At 53.6% G+C, this 21731-nt stretch overlaps 1 protein-coding gene across 4 annotated transcripts in view; it reads left to right on the top strand.

The window, feature by feature from the left end:
- Nucleotides 1–21731, top strand: part of JAKMIP1 (janus kinase and microtubule interacting protein 1) — a 67594-nt gene that overhangs the window by 36786 nt on the left and 9077 nt on the right. For 3 of the 4 annotated variants that reach the window (XM_032855342.1, XM_032855324.1, XM_032855333.1), the window contains 8 exons: nucleotides 2519–2581; nucleotides 4251–4349; nucleotides 7015–7116; nucleotides 7801–7854; nucleotides 8468–8533; nucleotides 14354–14422; nucleotides 16201–16278; nucleotides 19314–19517. In XM_032855342.1, coding sequence (XP_032711233.1) covers nucleotides 2519–2581; nucleotides 4251–4349; nucleotides 7015–7116; nucleotides 7801–7854; nucleotides 8468–8533; nucleotides 14354–14422; nucleotides 16201–16278; nucleotides 19314–19517 — 735 coding nt within the window. Of the gene's footprint in view, nucleotides 1–2518; nucleotides 2582–4250; nucleotides 4666–7014; nucleotides 7117–7800; nucleotides 7855–8467; nucleotides 8534–14353; nucleotides 14423–16200; nucleotides 16279–19313; nucleotides 19518–21731 lie in introns of those variants that run through there. The other variant, XM_032855352.1, reaches the window with a different exon arrangement.

Raw genomic sequence — 21731 nt, 5'->3', positions numbered from 1 at the left:
CAAGTGTGCAAAAGTAGGAGACAATTCAGAAGGCAGAGTGTGGCCAGAATCCTCTTTGACTTGACTCTGAAGGAAAACTGCCGTCATTCATCAGGGTTTAGTCGTGAAAATGACCCAGGCCCTCAGCCCGCGCCTCGGGGTTCCACGCTGCTTGTGACTCTGTTCACGGAATATCCCGTCCCTTGAGTTTCTCAGCGTCGAGTCTCCTCCATGCACACGTTCTCTGAGCATGACAAGGCCAGGCTGACAGCAGGACACAGTAGGGAGGCAAAGCCCACAGACCTGGACCCTGGGTTGGAGGAGACTGTGGAGGGGGCTCTGGGTGGAGTGCCAGCCTCTCAGAGGGCAACACCCAAAGGCAGCCCTCACTGGGGTTGGTGCAGGTCAGCCATTGGCTTGGTGGTGAGAGATAGCTGGGAATTCTCAGCGGCTCAGCGCAGTGAGGTTTACTTACTGCTCAGTACACCCTCTGTCCCTTCTGGAGGCAGGGGGCCGCCCGCCCCATGGGTTTACTCGGGGACCCCGCGGCGCTGCCACCTTGGACCCACCCTACCCACTGCGTGCCCCCCTCTGCAGAGGGCAGGAGAAGGTGGTATACAGGTTTCAGAACAGGGGGCTGAGAATGAATGCTGCCTCGTGTCCAGTTAGGACGAGGGCCCAGGTGGTGACCAGGGTGCAGATTAAGGCAGACTCAGGAAGCAGAACTCGGGACACACACACTGATGCTCATGGCAGCACTGTTCCAGGCCTGGATGGGGCTTGGCGAGTGGCCAACCCCGGGGTCCTGCTTCCGTAACCATGGTCCAGAATGTTCCACGGAGGTGAGGGAGGGGTGAAGTGCACACACCCAGGGGATGGCTTGCCTGAGTGTTACGTGACCCATGCAAGCCATTCTGTCTCTTTTCCTCATCTTCAAACTGAGTAGTGATAGTGCTTCACATGCTGGGGAAGCAGAAGTGGGGAGAGGGAAGCAGCAGGAAGAGTCCAGGTGGGACAGAAGGCTGCTCTCAAGCTCCTTTTCTCCCTGACACTGACCTCGGCCCCTCCTGCTGGCTGAGCTCACGTGTCACTTGACCATCGATTTCGACTAAGTTCCATCCCCACCCAAGGTGCTTGACCCTATGTTTGTGGGCTGGTTCTTCTAAGTGGAAGGACCAGTTTGGGACAGAATAAATGGCCGTTTGTTGAGGGAGCAGCCACCAGAGCCCTCGCCCTCTACCAAGTTTGTGCTTGGTGTACAGGGATAAGGTGTCAGTTGGCTATCGCCGTGTAACAAACCACCTCAAAACTTAGTTGTTTAAAACAACAAAACTTTTATTTGCCCACAGCCCTCTGGGTGAGCCTTTTGTGCTAGGCCCAGCCATGTGGCTCTTCCGCTGCTCTCCCCTGGGGTCATTTTGGAGGCTGTGTTTGTTGAGGCATCAGCTGGGGTGACATGGCCTGAAATGGCCTCTCTCCTGTCTGGGCACAGGCACCTGCCTTTGGCCAGATCTCTCCTCCTAGTCTCTCATTCTCCTTTGCTGAGTGGTCTGGGGACAGGGAGAAAGGGCAGACCTCAGTGCACAAGTATGCTCCAAGCCTCTGCTCGAGTCCCATTTGCAAATATCCCAGGAGCCAACCCACACCACAGCGCACCCAGCTTCAGGGTTGGAGAAGTATCCATCACGTCCTGTTGGGAGAAGCTGCAGAGTTGTTGCCAAGGGTCATGGGCATGCAGATGGGGGGATGGCTGCAGGCAGTCTTCTCTAGACCAAAAGATGAGTGGAACACAGCTCTATGCTCATGGAGACTGACAGCCTCGTGGGGCCTATACATGTCAACCCAGAGACAATACTGTGTGATAAATTAGAAATTGGTAAAGGAAGCCCAGGAGGCCACCAGAGCTGAGAGAAGGGAAGAAGGAAGTTCTTCTATCTATTCCTTTATCCATGTATCCATCCTCCCCTATTTATTGAGCACCAGCTATAGGCCAGGCCCTGTGCTAGGCGCTGGGGGTGGGGGTGCCATGGTGGAAACAGAGGCCTGGTGCCCTGTGCTCATGGGACCTCCATGGGTGGGACCTAGCCAGGCAAAGAAATGTGGTTAAGGCATCATAGGCAGTGGGACTGGAACGCACAGAAACAATGTCCCTGTGACAAAGCCAGGTCTGTGGGTGTGGGGCTGACCCTCGGGGTGGAACCTGGATGTCAGCCCATGAGCTTGGTGAGCAAGCGTGAGCAGGTCTGCAAGGCCAGTTGGGTACCTCTGCAGCTGCTTTCCAGTCAAGGACACTCACAGTGCAAACTCCACAGACTTTCAGGGAGCATGAGATATGGGGAAGGGACGTCCCACAAAGCTGCCAGCTCTCTCTTTCAGGTGTAATGGTTTAGAGGGACCATGGAATCTTTCCAGCAGCCGTCCCTGTCTCTGACCTTTCCATGGAGAGTTTTCTATTGCCTTTTGGTCACCAACACCACTTTTGCTCTTTAACTGTCTGTCTGCTTCAAGGAGTGTGAACATACTTAGTGCTTTTTCTTAGGATTCCAAGTGGGTGGAAGAGAAGCAGCTGCTCATCAGGACAAACCAAGACTTGCTGGAAAAGGTATGTGGGCACGAATCCGCACACCACCCCCTCAGATGGTCACCGAGCCAGACAGTCAGGGCCCTCAGGGGCCCACGGAGACACCCTCGCAGCAGGGCGTCCTCTTGACGGGCTCGAGGAGGAGGGACCTGTGCCTTACCTTGAGTCAGAGCCCAATTCCTGGGGCTTCCCAGCCCTCGGTCCTAGCGCTGTCCTCTGGAATGAGGCCCGCAGAGCTGGTTTAGACCACCCTGCAGCCACAATGAGGGTCAACCGTCCTCCTTCTATCCTACCTCTGCTAATACTTTGGGGTTCCAGAGCCCTTCCCCTCCCACCACGGGAGGCCAAAGGTGTCAATCGAACAGGCCTCAGGCCATCGTAGTCCAGTTAGTGGACTGGAGGCCATGGTGGCAAAACTAAGTTTAGGCAAAACTAAGCTTGTTGTCTTCCTTCTGTGGTTATGGAAATTTCTAGATCTCTCTCGAGACAGCCTGGGAGGTAGATTTAATGCTTTGAGACAAGACCTTAGTTTTATTTTTTTCTTATTTGTGCACAATTTGGAGTGTTTTGTTTTAGTAAATTTACTGAGTTGTGCAGCCATCACCACAATGTAGTTTTAGAACAACTTTAGTCTTCCATAAAGGTCCCTTGTGCCATTTGTAGTCCCTTCCTGTATCCCAGCCCTCAGCCCCCTGAAACCACCAGTTGTACTTTCTGTCTAGACTTTCCATACCAGCGGAACCAGACAGACTTTGGTTTGGCTTAGCCTTTGAACATTCTAGAATGCCTGCCTGAGGGGAACCCAGCCTTGCCCTCTTGGGAGGGGGCTTAGTCCAGCCCCCACTGTGTCACTTACCAGCTGAGTGACTGCTCACTGTCTTCTGTTTCTCTGTCACATTTGGAGGAATGGGACAGGAACTGTCACTCTGCTGGTCAAGCCTGTGTATTGGGAGAGAGTCTATGTCCTTGGTCCTGCTCACTAAATTCAAGGAGCCACAGAGAAAACACTGTTTCCAAATGTCCCCTGGGGTGCAGCACCCCATCCGTGGAGAACCCCTTCCAGTTCTCTAGGCAGGAGGAGGGAGAGGCAAAGGTGGCTGGGGCTCACAGAAGCCCTGGAGAGGGAGGCGTGCCTTCTGTCAGTCAATCCTGGTTGTGGCCAATGTGGATGGGCAGCCTCATGCTCCTCGGACAGAAAATGAGGCACGGAGCCATTAGGATGCTTTCCATCCTGATGGGTGTCAGACCAGGCAACCCATCTTCCCCAAAAGACTTGTGCCTTCAGGAGAGCTGCTTCCTGAGTCCTCTGGCCAGGTGACAGTGTATGCCTTCCTGCTGTGGTTTGTCCCACTCTGTCTGGGTGGGAGTGGGGGTGGGGGAGATTGCCTTGACTGCATCAGGGGTGGGTGGGTGGGGGACACAGTGAAAAGAATACACACAGACTTTGGGATCAGAAGCACCCATGATGCCCTCCTGCCTCCCTCACATTTGACCTGAGAAAGGGACTTAGTGGCTCCATGCCTCAGTTTCCCCATCATTCATTTATTCAGCAAGCCTATAAGGGACCCCTCCTCCAGGCCAAGCCCAGAACCGCAGGGACGGAGGAGGCACCCCACCCCCCCCATCACCACGGCTCCCGTGGAGACGGCGGGTCCTCCCACCCGCTAACCCGCAGGTGCGTCTGCTCTAGATTTACAGGCTGGAAATGGAAGAGAGTCAGCTGAAGAACGACATGCAAGACGCGAAGGACCAGAATGAGCTACTAGAGTTCCGAGTGCTGGAGCTCGAAGTAAGAGACTCTATCTGTTGTGCGCTCTCAAATGGAACAGACCTTCTCTTTGAGCCCAAACTGAAATTCATGTAAAAGCTCCCAGATGTCCTCCAGCATGTGTAAAGGGACGTGGTAGAGTTGTTTCCTTTTCTTTTCCTTTTTCTTTCTTTCTTTCTTTTTTTTTTTTTTTAAATCTGTATGTTCAGAATAATTTCACTGCCTTAATATGTTCTGGAGAGAATGCTCACCGAAGTCTTTGGACATGTACCAGAGCTAATCTATTTATTGCCTACGGCTTGTTTTGCACTTAATAAAATAATTTGTTTTTGCAATATTTTGCCTTTTTTATTTGTGTTTCATTCCCATAACTACTTCTTGCCTGCATGCATAGTCACCTGGTATGCGTTCTGCAAACCCGGATAGAAGCACCTGTTGCAATTAATAACACACCTTTTTAAGATGACCTTGCATGCAGGGAACCTCTCCTTTTGAAAGAGCAGGGTCCGACCTGGCCCACGACTGACTCTGTAGTGTGTTTACTGCTAGTTTGGCCCATTTTCTATGTGCCGAGGTAAACACAGGTAAGTAAGTAAGCAAGGGGAAGGGAGGCATTTGCAGAGGAGTTTGAGAAAAACCGTGGGGTTTTCCCAGTCCCCGTCCAGCAAATGCAGCCCTGGGTGTCACACAGGGTTGCTCTGGACCGAAATCTTAACTGTCTGTAACTCAACCTGCAACTCAGAGCTACTGTTAGCACAGAGGGAGTCTGAATGCTGTTCACGGGGAGCGGTCACATTCCAAAACTTCGGAAACGTCCCCAATACACAGCTGGGTCCAGTGTGAGAGTAGTGATGGGTTATACTACTTCCCACGGAAACCTGGCCTTGGGTGCCTAGCACTGTATTGCAATCCCGTTACTTCATACTCCTTTTTCTGTTTGTTGCCATTTAAAAGCCATCCACATTTTAAACATCACCTAAGTTTGTGATTCATTTGTCTGAGCACCTGTTTGTCTGAGCACCTGAGTGGCTCTGCTCTCCCTCCACTGAAGCCTTTGCATGCACGGTTCCCCGCCGGGAAAAGCCAGCACCCTTGCGACACTGGTGTCCCTCCTGTTTTGTTTCCTCCTCCTGGCTTCTGTTAAAGTTGTTTGCACCAGAATTTACCATCTTGTCCTTTGTCGTGTTGGCATGGACTGTGTGGCCCCAATGCCTCCAAACCAAGCGTTGCTGTGCAACCCAACTTTTGCTTAAAAGGGAGCGGGGTCTTCCACTCACACAGCAGGAGCAGGAAGCCATGCGAGGTCACTGTTCACAGTTTGGCCAGCGAGGAAACCTTTCCCAGGGCTTTGACCATGTCCTTTTCAGAGGATTTCCATGAGCATTTCTCAGTGTACTAGAATTTTCTTTAAGTGTCTCCACCATCCTTCAGAGCCATTAGAAACCAATTTTCTGACTTTCGTTCGTATAAAATAGGAGCTTTCTGTCCCCTTTTATATGGGGACTCCATTTAAGTATTGTAGATAAGAAAACATCCACACAATGGAACCACTGTGAATTTTGGTCTTCTTGGCTAATAAGAGAAATAAACTTTCCCCCCTGAATTGCTTCAAACCAGGTTAGCCAGGTTGGCTGGGCTTTGGGGAAGTCAGTTGAATGAATGGACCCCTTCCCTTCCCCTCTCCATTCACCTTATCCAAGAGCATCTGCAGAGGTCTCACTCTCCAAGCTAGTGCTCATTTGGTTACATTTCTTAGTTGAATGATTAAAGGGACCCATGGACACTGTCACTAGAGGCTACAGGAATGGTCCAAGCATGTTTACTTATCTTACTGTGATTTTGAGAAAATAAAAGCAGTTTGATTTGAAGGGATAATTTAGAAAGGTCTTCTCTGCTTGCCTTCCCATAAAGCCAGCCTGTCCATTGCTCAAGTTTTAAAGGCAGAGCTACATAATATATCCCTGTAATTAATCGGGCTTCTCCTGTCCTTTTTAAAAACATGTCAATTTACGTCTGATTAATAAGCACCTCTCCTGGGAAAATGCTTGCTTTTCCTTCTTTAGTTACAGAGATTTGATTATCAATCTAAGGCAGGGATAGAAGGCTCACTGGTGTGTTTCAAAAAAATTGTGAACGAAGTCAGGAGATTATATTGGAAAAAAAAAAAAAAAAGTGAATCGGAGGTTTGTGTCCTGGTCTCTCCACTCAGTAGCGCAGGACCCGACTTGCCCCCTACCCTGCCCCAGCCTCCCGGTCTGTGAAATGAAAGCCTTAATGCCTGCCTCCTGGGGTTGTGAGGATTCAATGGGAGAGCGACGTGCCCCAAGGCACAGGCTATGTTGTCTGTTGAAATTTCCCACACTCGTTCTTACTAAGTACTGAATGATGATCTGTGGCTTCCCGGGTTTCCAGCTCACGGCAAGTGAACACATGACACCTTGTTAACCGTTTCTTCCTAGCTGAGTAGGTAAGAAGTAGACTCGTTTGCGCAGCCGATCCAGTGCGCGGCGGAGGCGGGACCACTGCGCGCACCTTCGTGGACCCAGAGACGGTCGTCTGAATGGGCACCTTTTAGTAACGCCTTTGCCAACTGGAATGCCTTGGTTTTTTGCGGCGTAACGTGGGAAAATGGCAAGTGGTAAACAATCCAATAAAGTTCTGTTTTTAAACCGAATCTTTTCTCCAGGAAAGAGAGCGGAGGTCGCCAGCATTTAACCTCCAAATCAGCACCTTCCCCGAGAACAACAGCAGCGCCCTCCAGCTGTTCTGTCACCAGGAAGGAGTTAAGGTAGCGTGCTTGGGGGGGGTGCCTCCACTAAACCGAGATGGCCAGGGGCCCGCTGGAAGGCCAGGCCCGGCCGTACGCGGGGACTGTGCCTTTGTGCTGGCTATGAATCGAGTTGAACCAGAGGGCCCGGTCCCCCCCACCATATGTTGAAAGTCGGAGTTTGTTTCTCAGAGGGTCACCAAATGTCACTGCATTTGCACCCATGTCAAAAGAGCAGAGCCGTGGGACACAGCTTTGAGGGCGTACCCCGGCTTGGCCGCCCCCCAGCTCCGGGTTGCGAGCTCTCCGAGCCGCACCCTCCCGGGAGTGAGGTCTGCATGGCAGCAGCCGCCCCGGGATGGGACGTGACGCGATGTGACGTGACGTGACGTGACGTGTCGTGCGTGTGGCGTCAGAGCGGCGCTGAGCCCCGCGGGCTGCCGCAGTGAGTGAGCGGGCGGGAGGCCAGGTTGCAGGCTGGGGTCCTGCTGACCCTCGCCACTCCTCCAGCCTTTCTGGAAAGCTCCGCGGACGAGTGGCAGGCCCTGCCTTCTCTCCCTGGACCCCGAAGGAGCCGCCGGGAGCGCTGGGCCCCGCGGCGCGCGCCCAGAGAGGGACCCGGACGAGGCCGAGGCCGCTGCGCTAGAGACCGGGGTGCACGGGCTGGGCGGCTCCCGCAAAATGAACGTTGGAAATCTTTTCCAGGATGTGAATGTTTCTGAACTTATGAAGAAGCTAGATATCCTTGGCGATAATGGGGTAACTATGCCGGTCGGCTTCTGCTCGCGCGCTCTTGTCTCCACCTGGGTGTGCTGTGTGTGCCTTTCCTTTCCTTTCGGTTCGGTTTCTTCCTAACTGGAGAGATCTGACGCGTGCAGTGTGAGGCTTCTGTCTGGCCGTGCCCCCGCGAGGGTGGGCGGGCCGCGCTGCCACGGGGGGACCACGCTGCCACGGGGGGATCGCGCTGCGAGGAGCGGATCACGCTGTCACAGGGGGGTCGCGGTGTCACTGGGGGAAGGGGGGGTGGGGGCTTCCGGACTTAGCTTCTGGATTGAGCTCATTCCTTGCTCCTGCGAGGAATGAGGGCGCCCACAGACGATCACCCAGAGGGAGAGCGGGATCCCTCGAGATTTCCAAAAGCAGAGCGCGGTGTTTTTGCCCCCTTAAAAGATTGGCCCAAACAGGCCCTAACTCCAAAAGCCTTGGCCCCAGAGATGACACGATGCGGCTGCGTTTGAACGCCGGCCCCTTTAGAGAGTGGGGGCCAAGCCCCAGGGTCCCCTCTTCGAGGGGCATCCAAGCCGGTCAGCGCTGTCTGCACGGGGATGTGGGGTCCAGTGTAAAATGCCCTTCCCCCGTTTTTGTGTTTTAGAATTTGAGAAACGAAGAACAGGTTGCTATAATCCAAGCTGGAACTGTGCTTGCCCTGTGTGAAAAGGTAGAGCCCCGCGGCGCTTCTGTCCGTGCACGTGTCCGAGCTCCCCCGCGCCACACAAGAACCTGCGTGCTGCTGTCTCGTGTGGCCCTGGGGCATGCGCTCCCGCGTCCGCGTCTGCATGTGCACGCGCATGCTCTTCCTTTCCGGCCTGAAGTCACCCCGCTTCCCCTGGAGAGCTTAGTACAGAAGCAAAGGAAAATCCTGTCGAGGAAGCATCTGCAACACCGGGGTGGCTTTCCTATCGGCTTTTTGCCATCCCGGTTTTTTAAGCTTAGTCAAACTCGTACTTGACTTCCAGTTTTTAACCCTGCTTCTTAGGCTTCCAGCCCGCCTTCTTCAACCCTACAGTTAAACCGGGAGCGAATTATGCCTCAGCAGCTGGATTTTGCCTTTCCATTATCTCCGCCTCCCATTTATCGTTACGCAGCGGTGAATATTTTCACCCGTAGATTCCTACGAATCTTTTAAAGCACTTCCATGGGAGAGACTCTAGGGGTGGAATCACGGGGCTAACTGGTAGGGGTTGGTTTCAGAAATTTAATATTGTCATAATGGTTTCTAGAAAAGGGGTCCCAATTCCCCCTCCACCTGCGTGTGACCACATTGCTTGTTCCACGTTCAACGGGCATGTCCCCGCTACAGAACCCTGCCAGTTCCAGGGGCTAAAATCTCATGATGTTAATGTTTCTGTTTGCATTGATGAGTGGTGGTGATTCTGGGTTGTTACTGTGTATTATCTATTTCCTTCTTTGTGAAGTGTAACAACATTTCTGTTGTTTCCACTGGGTTTGTTATTCGTTCATTCATTCTTTCATCAGTTATTCACTACCTGTTTGTCATAAGTACTGTGTTTCTTACTGACTTCTCCCTGTGCTTTGCATATTAAGATAACAACTTTTTGCTGTATTTGTTAAAAATACGTTCCTGTTTTGTTTACCTTTTACATGTGTTTAGGATATTTAAGGTACACGTTTCTTTTATGCAGTCCCATCCAGAGAGCTTTAACTTAAAAATACCATTTTAATGACAAGGAGGTCTTAGTGATCTTAATCAAGATTCTTCCCAGAATTTTTGGAGGGGCATTGAAAATAGAAACAGTTTTCTGCCCTGGGCTCTTGTCCTTCCTCCCTAGCCATGTGAAGGGCATGAAGTATTGGTAACAGAATTAGGCAAAGCCTTGCCTGAGGTCACACAGGAGGCAAGTCACTTCCCAAGTCCCTTCACCTGGCTGAGCCTATGTCCCCAGGTGGGCAGGAGGTGATGCTGACTCATGCCTGGCTGGCTGCTGGGCCCCTTAGCTGCAGGTGACCATACAGGGTTAGGTACACCGTATTCACTCAGTAAACATCCCTCCCACCAGTGTATCCTAACGTCCTATGCAGAGCTCTGTGCAGTGTTACATCAAGTGTTTAGTAAACATTCAAGACTCAGTTTCATGGCAAGTGCTTCCTGGAGGATTGGTGAGGTCAGGCTACGAAGTTCCTTCCTCATCCCCTGGGAGACTGGGAGACCCCTCCTGGGTGGACCCCCCCCCCCACCACCTGGGGTTTCTGCAGATCGGCCTCTGGGTCACTCTGAGCCATGGAACCAGGAACCTGCAAACCTGGTAGGGTTGGTATTGGGACTCTAGGACATGGCATTTTTAAACAGAAACATCGCTACTGAGCACTTAGGCAGAGGGGTTTGGCCAGTGATGGTTGACTGTGAACCAAAAGCAGGAACCCTCCATGACTTGGGTGGCTGGTTAGGGAGGGGCCTGGGCAGCAGGCCTGGGGTGCTCCCTCTCTCCAACCCCCAGAGTCTCTTGGAAGGCCACAACTTGTAGGGAGTTCACAGCCTTGCTGAGAATAGCCCCTTTCAAGCTGCTCCCTTCTCCCTGACATACTCCTCCCCACAGCCTGGCAAATCGTGGGGGTCCAGATCTGCAGCCTTGGGCCCCCCACCTCAGATCTGTAGGGTGCCTTTTCCTCTCAGCAACCGTGAGAGATTAGCGATGCTCCCCCTCCAGACCCCTTCCTGGCTTGTAGCAGCCCTCTGCTTTGACCCTGTGCCCCCACACCTTTCACTAGCCAACGGGGTACAGGTGAGAGGCCCACCTCCCCATCTGGGATGGTCCTTGGGGACTGGACTCAGACCAGTATTTTCACCTGTTCTCAGATTGGGTCTTAGAGATCCTAGCCCTGCCACAGATCTGTGGCTAAAGATCCTATACATTTGGGAGTTGCTATCTGTTCCCCCAGAGGGGGTGTTGGTGTTGGGAGTGGCCCCAAGAGGAAAGGTGGGTCTTCGGGACCTGCTGAGAGCCCTGACAGACCCCCTGGGGAGACAGACTGCCCAGTTTGCCTGGGACTGAGGGGTTCCTGGGACATGGGGTTGTCAGTGCTGGAACGGAGCAAGCACGCATGAGTTGGTCACCCTGGAGTTCACGAGCTGGCACCCAAATGCATGTCTTAGAAATTGCCACGCAGTGTTAGCATCTGACCAAGCTGAGGGCAACTTCAGTTTTCTCTTTGGAGGCACAATGCTGCTTTTGTAGAAGCATAGAAGTGAGGTGCAAGTCTGTTGAGGGCTGTCATGTGGTGTTCCTGCATGACCTTGTCAGGGTATCTTGCTCTAGGGGGTTGTCACGATCCTTTCCTCGACTGGGGAAGCCCTGCCCCTTCTTGAAGGTCAGCAGAGTCCAAGGTCAGGTGCCATGTCTTGTCCCCACCCCATGCCCTCTGCAAGTAGCATGTGCCCAGCAGAGAAGCTTGAATGTAGGATGTTTGAAGGTTTATAGGTGATCAGAGTCATACCTCTTCTTTTTCTTTTTTTTTAAAATTTTATTTATTTATTTTTAGAGAGGGAGAGAGAGAGGGGATGGGAAGGACAGAGGGGGAGGGAGAGAGAGAATCCCAAGCAGGCTCCACCCCCAGCATAGAGCCCCACGTGGGACTCCATCCCACAACCTCAAGATTAGGACCTGAGCCGAAATCAGGAGTCTGACGCCTAACCGACTGAGCCACTCAGGAGCCCCGAGTCACACCTCTTCTTTATGAAGCTCCTTTAAGTTCAAAACCAATTGAGAAACAGTCAAAACCAATCAGACAGATGAAAGTTTGTTTTTTTTTTTTTAATTTCATTTTCTCACTGGTAACAGTACTTTAGTGGATTCAGCTTAGGCCTGTGGCCGCAGTCAAGCTTTCCAATAGTTGGCCTGGGGTCAAGGTCTTGGGACCCTCTTGAAGGGAGAGTTGGGTCTTAGAGGAGAGAGGGCTCCTGACCTCCCCCCAGCTCGGGCTCAGGGGGCCTGTACCTGTAGGTGGAGACCTGGCTTCCTACAGAATGTCCTCCTGCCCAAACCCCTGTAGACTGATTCACTTCTCCCCTGCAGGTTTGGGGGAGGGCAGGTGTCCCTGTACCCCTTCTTTCTGGGGGGTGGTACAGATCCACGTGTATTTAGGTATTCGCTCTCCCAAGTGTGGCCTAGTGGCTATCTGATGGATTCTGTTCAGTGGGAGATTCATGACCTCTCATACCCAGGATGCTCGTGGCCAGTGTTTTCTGCCCTCATTTTCCTCCTTCAATTGCTGAGAAGTACTTTTCAAGTTTTTTCTTTCTATGTGTAATATACATGTCAAATTTTTTTAACAGTAAGAAGAGACTGGACACCATATTCTATAAAACCTATTCTAAGAGCAGCTTGTTGTAATGATTCAAAACTGGATTTTGATTGTTTTTTTCCATTGAAATTTGATTCATTTTGGGACTGCCTGCATTAGGATATTAAAAATGAAATGTTTTTCATTTCCAACCAAAAATATGTTTATCTATTTTTGAGACATCACACATCCTTTCAATAACGTCTAATGAAATGCTCTAATTTTGGCTTCTGCCACTGGCTCTGGGGGTCCACTCTGGGGGTCCACTCTGGGGGCTAAGCTCACTCTGATGTTGGGGGAAGCCTGTGTGATTACAGCTTCATCTAGTCTTGTTCCCTCCATGGAGCCAGCACTCCCCCTCCCAGACCTCCATGCTCTCACGTCTGTACTCATTCAACCATGTTTGTTGGACACATACTTCACCCTGGGCCCGTGATGGGTAAGGAGGTATATAGGAACCCGTCCGATATGGTCCCTGCCTTCGGGCTTCTGTGGGAGGGAAACAGACAACAGCAATCTGTCAGGTGAGTGCCGTGAGAGCCATTCTAGGATGATGTAGGAATCCTGGAGGGCACCTGACCCCATGGACTTAGGAAGCGGGGCAGGCTTCCTGGAGGAGGCCACAGCTAATTTGGCCAGAAGGCTGAGTTGGTGTTAGCTCAGTGAAGGCCTGAGGCAGAGGCCAGGGGTGGAAAAGGTGGTGATGTTCCAAGCAGGGAGAGCAGACTGGGCTTGGGGGCCAGCCTTTGTCAGGAGTGATGGGATGTCCCTGAAGGCTTTAAGCAGAAGTGGGTTTTTGAGAGGATGTATGGGCTTGAAAGGAGAAAGGGCTTTGGGTCCAGACAGGAACCTAGAGGGGTGGTGGCTGTGGTGTGCGGCAGGTGGGTGGGTGTTGGAAACAGGAAGAGGTGGAACTAATGTATGGACAGGGGAGGGGAAGGAGAAATAAAGGCGGCTCCCCACTTCCTGGTTTGGGGGAAATGGGGTGCGTCCCGAGCAGAAGGACCAGGGAGGCTAGGGAGGCCTCAGAGGGAGATGTGGTGGGGCGGCCTTGGCTGCAGGGGCATACTGTGAGAGCAGAGGGAGCACAGAGACTAGAAGAATACCCCTAGTGGGGGTGGGGGGGTGGAAGCCAAGGGCAGGGCTCCAAGAGGAGGCGGAGCCTCAGTGGGAGAGGAGAAGGAAAGCCAGGAGCCAGCTGAGCCTCGCGTGGCTGTGGCCGCTGAGCAAGGCTAGGAAGCCAGGAAAGGGCCGTGGTCCCTAGGCTGGAGGCAAGGAGGCTCTCTACTGTGTTGAATGCACACATTCATACACAGTGTCAAATATGGACAGCCCCTGCCCTCAGACACCCCCACTGAATCCCCCACAGTTCTCCCACCAGCCCATCTCTTAGTTGGATTCCTATAAAGACACACATGCATACCTCCATCCTGAGAAACATTGCCCACCTCCGGTTCACCACCATCCCAGACCCAAGAGACAGACTGTCCCTGTGACCTGCCCTTAGCAGGTGCTCGCCAGCTCACTTCAGCACCCTCTTGCTCTGGAACTCAGCACCTAACCACTCAGGGGTGCTGCTGCAGGGGTGAGGTTTTGCAGGCTGGGTTAGAGATCCCCATTGTCCTCCTGTATGACCTTGGACAGGAGACTTAACTAGGCATCCGTGTCTCCACCTATAAAACGTGTGAGGCTGTGTCTGCCAAATGATGGGCATGAAAGTCTGGAGGAGGTCCCCAGCATGAAGCCACCCTTGCAGCACTCAGCAGGAGACCCCAGTAGCACTCAGCCACCCAGCTGCAGAGCCCCCAGACGCACACAGGGGCCCACTGTGCACCAAGTCAGGCCCCCGCAGCTCAAACGCCAAGTCCTTCCTGGACATGCAGGCTTGATCAGAAACACTTACCTGCACCCATGCACAAGCGTGCGCACGCGCGCACACACACACACACACACACACACACACAGATATCCATGACCTAGTCGATCCCTGAGCCAACATCTGTCAAAGCTGAACATCTGTACAGACAATGAAATTCTGTTTTGAGGGCCGCCCTGGGACGGGCTGCGGAGGCCAGGAGCCTCGTTGAGGAGGAGGCCCCCTGCACACTCATTTTTGGTGGAAGACCCCCGACTGACACGGGTTCTCATTTGCTGACCCTCTGTCCCTGCTGTTTTCCAGTGGCTGAAGCAAATAGAGGGAACTGAGGCAGCCCTGACCCAGAAGATGCTGGACCTGGAGAGGGAAAAGGTAAAAGACTCAGTACCATGGGAGGCAGGAGGGTGGAAAGGGTGCCCACAGCTTCCTTTCCAGGAAGGCCTCCATGTATTCTTTTTTTTTTTTTTTTTTAAGATTTTATTTATTTGAGGGCGCCTGGGTGGCTCAGTGGGTTAAGCCGCTGCCTTCGGCTCAGGTCATGATCTCAGGGTCCTGGGATCGAGACCCGCATCGGGCTCTCTGCTCAGCAGGGAGCCTACTTCCTCCTCTCTCTCTGCCTGCCTCTCTGCCTGCTTGTGATCTCTCTCTGTCAAATAAATAAATAAAATCTTTAAAAAAAATTTTATTTATTTGAGAGAGAGAGGGCACACAAGCATGGGGGCGGGGTGGCGCACAGGCGCCCCTCACATGTATTTTGGTGGGCACTGATTTGCGTGCATTTCTAAATTTTGCCTTTGCCCTAATGGCTGTGTCAGATAATTGTCATCCATTCGCTTACTCTTTCACTCACTCAGTAGTTCACTTAATACCCATTTTCAGAGCCTCTGTTATCCCAGGTACCATGCCGGGATTAGCAGTCCAGTGAGGAATTTGCAGTTTAGTGAGGAACATGCGGGGTCCCTGCCTTGAGGAGCTAGCTCGCAAGCCTTCGAGGATGAGCCAAGAGCCATGGGGCAGCCTGGGGACATTAGAAGCCACACGTGGGCGATGCTGAAGTCCTTGGCCCAGTGGCTCTGAAGACACGCAGCGGGGCCTCCTATCCTTGCTGGCCTCCCTAACGGCCCTGAGAGTTTGGGAAAGATGCACTGGTCTTCATTTCCTCATGGCTAAGTGAGGGATTCCAAGGTCCACCTCGCTGGGCTGTAGGGAAGAGAGACGTGAGACACACAGCCAGTGTTGCACAGTGCTTGGTGGGGTCCCTGGTGAGAGGTTGTGGTGGTAGTTATTCACCAGGGGACAATGGCATATAAGGGTCCGTTGTGTCCAGCCTTGGGGATGTTCGAGAGGGCTGCCCAGATGAAATGGGTCTTGAACCTTCAAAGACCAATTCAAGTTTTGCAAGTAGGAATGAGAGGTGGAACCCAAAGGTAGAAGGAATTGCTTATAGCCTAGGAGCACGTGTGCTATGAGAGGGCCCTGGCTTGGAGTCTAGTCTGTCCTCGGCCACCAGGACACATCTAGGCCAAGGCACTGGGCTTCTCTGGTCCTGTTTCTTCATCTGTGAAGTCAAGGGCCTGCAGGAGAGGAGCTCTAACCTTGAAACCTTCCAGGTTCAGTAGTAGAGATTTGCAGAATCAGTAGTAGAGATTTGCATTCTGGAGAGACCATGCTTGCAGGGACCAAAAGAGGGACCTGGGCATGGGGAGGAGGCAGAGAGCAGTGAGACTAGTCACAAGGTGGGAGATGCTGTCATTGGGGGGGGGGGGGCGGGGAATGAAGAGCCACATCTGAGAACTGTTGGGATGGTCTTCATGGGCTACCAGGACATGAGAAGAACTGAAAAGGATTCCTGCATGGGCACTGGGTTGGAGGAGAATGGCTTTGGTGCTTTCAGACCGCCACAGGGAGGGGAAGCCAGGAGGAGGCAGGACGGGCTGGATCATGGCTCCTGGGCCTGTGAGGCTCCTGCAGAATCGTGCAGAGGGGCGAGCAGGGCAGACCATCACCTCCCTTCTCCTCTGAGCCCTGGTGGGTCCCCAGCTTGGGGGGAGGGTCGCTCTCTAGCAGTGGTGAGTAGAGGGCCTCTGAAAAGCCTCACCAGGGTGGGTTCTTGTGCTTATCTCAATCGTGGGGGGCCTCCTGTTTTTTAGGACCTGTTCAGCAGGCAGAAGGGCTACCTGGAGGAGGAGCTGGACTACAGGAAGGAAGCCCTCGACCAGGCGTACCTGGTAGGACCGGAAGTGGGTTGGTCGCTTTGGCTTGTTAGACTCGCCCTCAGAAGCTGTGTTTTCCTTTGGGGCTGACACCATGTTTAGGGGCCCCACCAGGGCCACGTGGGCGCTGTCAAAATGCCCTGTGTTCTGACGGGAATGACTGTACAACAGCATTGTCCCTTTTCTCCAAAATAGTCACTTAGCTGGGTGGTTTCTTTAGGCGTGCTTTCAATTCTAGGAATCATTTGAAATGAGCGTGAAGCAACTGTCTTTCTTACGTGTTTGTTCTACTTGAATACTTACTTATATGTAAAACCCCAAAGCCAGTTTTCCTGTGAACAGGAACAAGGGGCAGTCACCGAGAAACACAGAGGTAAAGCCAGGAGAGCAGCGGGCGGGGATCAGCAAAACAAAATTACTTGTCGCCCTGTTGCATTTGGGTCACGGAATTTGTCCCAGGCTTCCTGGTGGTTAGCTTAGAATGCGATCCCATCCAGGTTCACGTGTCCTGGGGTTTTGAGGCCTCTTCTGGCAGCAAGTGAGATGGGGAGATTATATGGACCCGCCAGGGAACCTCACGGCACAGAGAATGGAGAGTTCAGTGTCCCTTCTTGCAAGAAGCAGCAGTGTGGTACCCAAAGTCTTGAGCGAGTATTTGCCCCGGTCTTTTGTAGTTAAGATCATCTTATGAAAGAAATAGTGTGTACTTAAGAAATGCATAGTCCACAACTGGAAAATGACTTTCAGGCCCTCATTTCCATGAGCATGGCCAGGAGGACGGAGTGACAGTAGCCAGGGTAGGAGGGGCTGGCCCACCTCCCTGAGACCCTTGGCACTTAGTGTCTGGGCTCTGAGGCCTGAATGGAGAGGATGGGGGGCTGGAGAGGTCGTAGGTCCCATATGGGATTGAGCCTCACTGGGATGGGACAGTTTTCCCTCCTAGCACTTATTTCTGGGCATACAATGTTATCACGGTGCGGAGGGCAATTTAAAATAGAAATATCTCCTCCTTCTCTGGGAGAGACGCTCACACTTAACCATTCCCTTGCTGGTTTTGTCTTGACTCTGCCTCCCCTCTCCCTGGTGCTTTCAAGAATGCGTTTCCCACATCATAGGACACTGGCTCCCTAGCGTTTCCCAGAAAGCTCTGATTTCAGGAGATTTATGGGCACTGAAACCAACGGAACAAGTCTAGAAAACTCTTAGGGCTTCTTGGGTCCTTAATGTGTTGAAGGTTGAAGGGTGGGCCTGGGCTCGGAGAGGAACATAAGCAAGCACTTTGGCAAGTTGAGAGAGTCGCAGGCTGACTTTTCAAGGGACCTCTGGCAGGACTGGTGATTTTCATCACATTTTGGAAAAGCTCAGTGTCCACCCTTTGCTGTCTAGGTACTGTCTGCAGGAAGGCCCCAGAGTCCCTCTGAGTCCTGGTCCCGCAGAGGATGCCCCTGGGTGAGCCGAGCCTGCCACCCTGTAGAAATTATGTTCTTTCCCAAAGACCATTCCAAAGCCTTAGGGGGTTCAGGTTCACAATGGGGTTGCGTTCTGATGCCGCACTGGATGGACTTGAATGTGAGGCAAGTAACAAGCTCCAGGAGGGAGCCTCGTGCCTGGGAAGGAGGGAGGGCAGCAGGCGCCACATATGGGCCTGTGTTCCTTTGTCATTGCGCTGGGTGAGACGTGGCAGCTCCACAGTGGAGCTGCTGGAATTAGGTGGTGGGGTCCCAGCTGGAGGCTGGTGACTTGTGGTCCCCTAGGAGCTGAGCTGCTGCGCGGGGAGGGGGTGAGCCAGCAGACACAGGCACAGGCAAGCTCTGGTTCCACGTGGAGCCCACGTGAGGGCCCTGGGCCATGCCTGTGGACAGACTTTGCCTTCGGGTTTCCCATGGGGGACACCTGGTGGTTAAGATTGGCTCTGGCCTGATGGGTCCAGCATTCCCCCCCCCCCCGCCCCCCCCCACTCCCCCGGGGAGTGAGCACAATCACACCAACACTGGACACTGACGGGAGCAGCTGGGAGAGCGGGGTCCAGATGCCTGCAGAGGCTTGTCCTTGGAAAACATCACCTCCACACCCCTGCTTCCAGCCACGTCTTCCCTCTTCTTGGCAGTTTCCATCCAAACTAAAGATTGGTCTAGTCGGTGTTGGGAAGACAAGGAGCAGTTCCTTAGATCCCTTGGCTGGAAGCCCTGTGTTGGGGTAGTTGCAGGTGTGGGACAGCCTGGGGAGGGTGGAGACCAAGAATTTGCAGTGACGGTGACCAGAGCAGTGGTCAGCCTGGCCCAGGGTGGGGTTTGCTTTCGAGGACAATGTGGGTGGGGATTTGGGGAAGCAGAAAAGGAGATAATCCTCTCTTTTGTCCCTAGATATATATCCCCATGAGGTAACTATATTTAAGTGTCTTGGGGGTCAAGTGGAAAAGAAATAACTTCCTCTAATGATTAAAACTCTTGCCTTTCACAAGGAGCCTCCAATTGGCCACTAATCTCATCCGCTTTGCTAACCCAGGGCGTCTCTTGTTTGTAGCAAGGCAGGCCCGGTTAGAGCATTGTCACTCTTTGCTTTAGGTTAAAATCGCATTCCAAACTAGCTGGCTGAAAACCACATGTGTGCAATTTGAGACATTTCCCCCCCCCCCCCGACACCCAGGAGAAAAGGGGAGGTTTGGGGGGGGGGAGTACATGGGGCGCCAAGAACAAAATGGAAACTGGTTGAACCAAGCCTCTCTTTGAATCACACATTTTAAGGAGCGGTTGCGGTTATTTCTTCTTACAGCCCTTGTCCTCTCCTGGAAGGAGGAGGGCTATTCTTGATTGAATAGACTAAGACAGGTTCTCAAAAAGGTGTGCACGGGGCTGAAAGGGGCTCCCTCGCTCTCCCCCCCCCCCCCCCCCGCCTGCCTGGCTGGCTGGCTGCTCTGTGAAGCCCCCCACCCCAGCACGTTCCCCTCCCCGCCTGAGACCGCCCACGCTGCCTCCCTCGGCTGCAATGCCCCGGCCCCTGCGGTCCCTCGTCTGTGATCTTCCACTGTCTGTGTGATTTGGGCCACTCAGAAAATCCAGGAGCTGGAGGCCACGCTGTACAACGCGCTGCAGCAGGAGCCGGGGCGGAGGGCCAGCGAGGCGCTGAGCGAGGGCCAGCGGGAGGACCTGCAGGCCGCCGTGGAGAAGGTGCGCAGGCAGATCCTGAGACAGAGCCGCGAGTCCGACAGCCAGGTCCTGCGGGAGCGCATGGAGCTGCTGCAGCAGGCCCAGCAGGTGAGGGGCAGGTGGCTGGCACCAGGTGCCTCTTGCCCTCTTCCCAGCCTCTGGCCCCTCGGACGGGAACCTGGTGTTTCAGGCATGGCTGATGGCCCGCTGGCCGCCAAGCGAGTCTCCTCTGGAAGCAAGGCAGGAATTTTCGGCCGTGCATTGTCAGCGAAGGGAAGCAGTGTTTGGATACACATTGCAAGGGGAGGGCACCCCCTGCTGGATTCTCATGCAAACCCCAGCGAGTCATCCCCTGGGGCTCTCCCTCCCAGCAGGCAGGTGGACTCTATTTGAAGGTCAGGTTCTTTTTAAAACCAGGAGGCGTGGCTGAACGGTGTGCACTTTTTTTTTTTTTTTTTTTTTTGGCTGTATTTTGTGATGATGCCTAATTTGAGGACTGGACTCCGAAACCCTAAATGTCTTCCAAGGCTTGGAGTCCTGTGTGACGGTCACGTGCTACCAAGCCCAGGGGGAGCCTGGCTGCAAGGATTGCAGGGAGGTAACAGGGACAAAGAGGCCCCAGCATCTACTCCAACATTTGCTGGGGGCTCACTGGTGGGGACCTTTGATGGTGGTCCCCCTGCGGGGTGGGGATGATGACATCCATTCTCCTGATGAGGGCGCTGGGGCTCAGGATGGGTAAATCACGTGCCTGAAGGTCACACAGTGTGTAGGGAGTCCCGCCAGGAAGGAAGGACACGAGTGAGCAGGGGAGGCAACATCACAGAGGGCAGAGCGAGCTTGCCACCATCAGGAAGGGGCAGGGGAGGTTCACATCCGAAGACAGCACAGGTCCCCGTGGGTCTGAGGAGGATGCGTGGGGCGCCCAGCCAGAAGTGGAAAGATGTGGCAAAGGGGAAGGGGGGGAATGCTCAGCCTGGGAGGTCTCTTCATCCAAGACTTGGTTTGGTTGAGAGGACACACAGGAGGCCCCTTGTGACCCCGACCTGGCTGTCGCCTCCGTCCCCATGCTGCTCACTGCACTGGTGTCATCGGGTCGTCTGCTCCCTAGCACCCCAGCTCTGAAGCCATGTGCATGCAGTTGGAGTGCACAGGCATGCGCGCGCGCGCACACACACACTCACACCCTGTGTGTAGGGAGAGAGAGGTTTCATTAGTAGGGAGATTCCTGATCAGGTGGGCACAGAGAGGGACAAAGGGCAAGGAGAGGTTGGAGATGGAGGGAGGAGAAGGGAAAGGCATCAGTCCTTTGATTGGGAAGGTCTGATGTGCGCAAGCTATGAGTGAGGCCTGGGTTGCAGACCTGCAGGTGAGGCAGAGGCCCAGACTTCCGAGCAGAGGGGGAGGGCGTGGGGGAGGGGGCGGGGAAGAAGGCCACCATGGTGAAGCTGCGGCTTTGTCCTGGCACACTGGGCCGCCTCCTGTCCTGAGGGAGGAAGAAAGGCAGGCACCCAGAAAAGAGGGGCAGAAGGGTCAAGGGAGGACTTGGAATCCCCGTGGCCCAGGTGGGTGGCGACGTTGCTGGCGCAGGGCTGGCCGCTGAGGATGGAGACCAAAAATTTGCAGTGACAGTGGTCAGAGCAACTATAGGCCCTGCTGGGCGGGGCACTGGAGCTCAGAGTGTGGAGGGAAAGGGAGGCATCGAGGGAGGGGGAGGAGGGACCACCAGCTGCAGCAGCAGCTTCCCTGGGAGCTGTTAGAAATGCTGACTCTCAGGCCGCACCTCGGAATTGGATTCTGCAGATAAAAGTTACACAGTGTGGGGGGATTGTAAATCAAGGTCCATGGCTGTGAGTTCCAGAAGGGAGTAAGGGCCTGTCTCCGTCCACTCTGGGCACCGTGACAAATGTCACAGACAGACTCCTGTGGGTCACAGCTCTGGAGGCCGGAGGGCCAGGAGCAAGGGGCTGGCTGATCTGGTGGCCAGTGAGGCCTCTGGGCTCTTCCTGGCTTGCAGATGTCCTCCTACTCCCTGTGCCCTCAAATGACCAGAGGGGGACAAACAGCGCAGAAAGAGGGGGCTGGGTCGGAGGGAGAGATATTTTTTTCTTATAAGGCCACCAACCCTACCAGATCAGGGACCCACCCTATGACCTTACTTAACCTTAATATCTCCTGGAGGCCACACGTCCAGATCCATTCACACTGGAGGTTACAGCTACAACCTAGGAATTTGGGGCTGGGGTGCCATTCAGTCCACAGCAGGGTCTCATTCCTTTTTTGTTTGGAAGAGCGTGAGCTCTCATTTCTTGTTGCGCTTCT

The sequence above is a fragment of the Lontra canadensis genome, unplaced genomic scaffold (assembly GCF_010015895.1).
Source record: "Lontra canadensis isolate GAN:19392208 unplaced genomic scaffold, GSC_riverotter_1.0 scaffold1, whole genome shotgun sequence".
Taxonomy (NCBI): domain Eukaryota; kingdom Metazoa; phylum Chordata; class Mammalia; order Carnivora; family Mustelidae; genus Lontra; species Lontra canadensis.
This window is presented reverse-complemented; position numbering and strand designations above follow the sequence as displayed.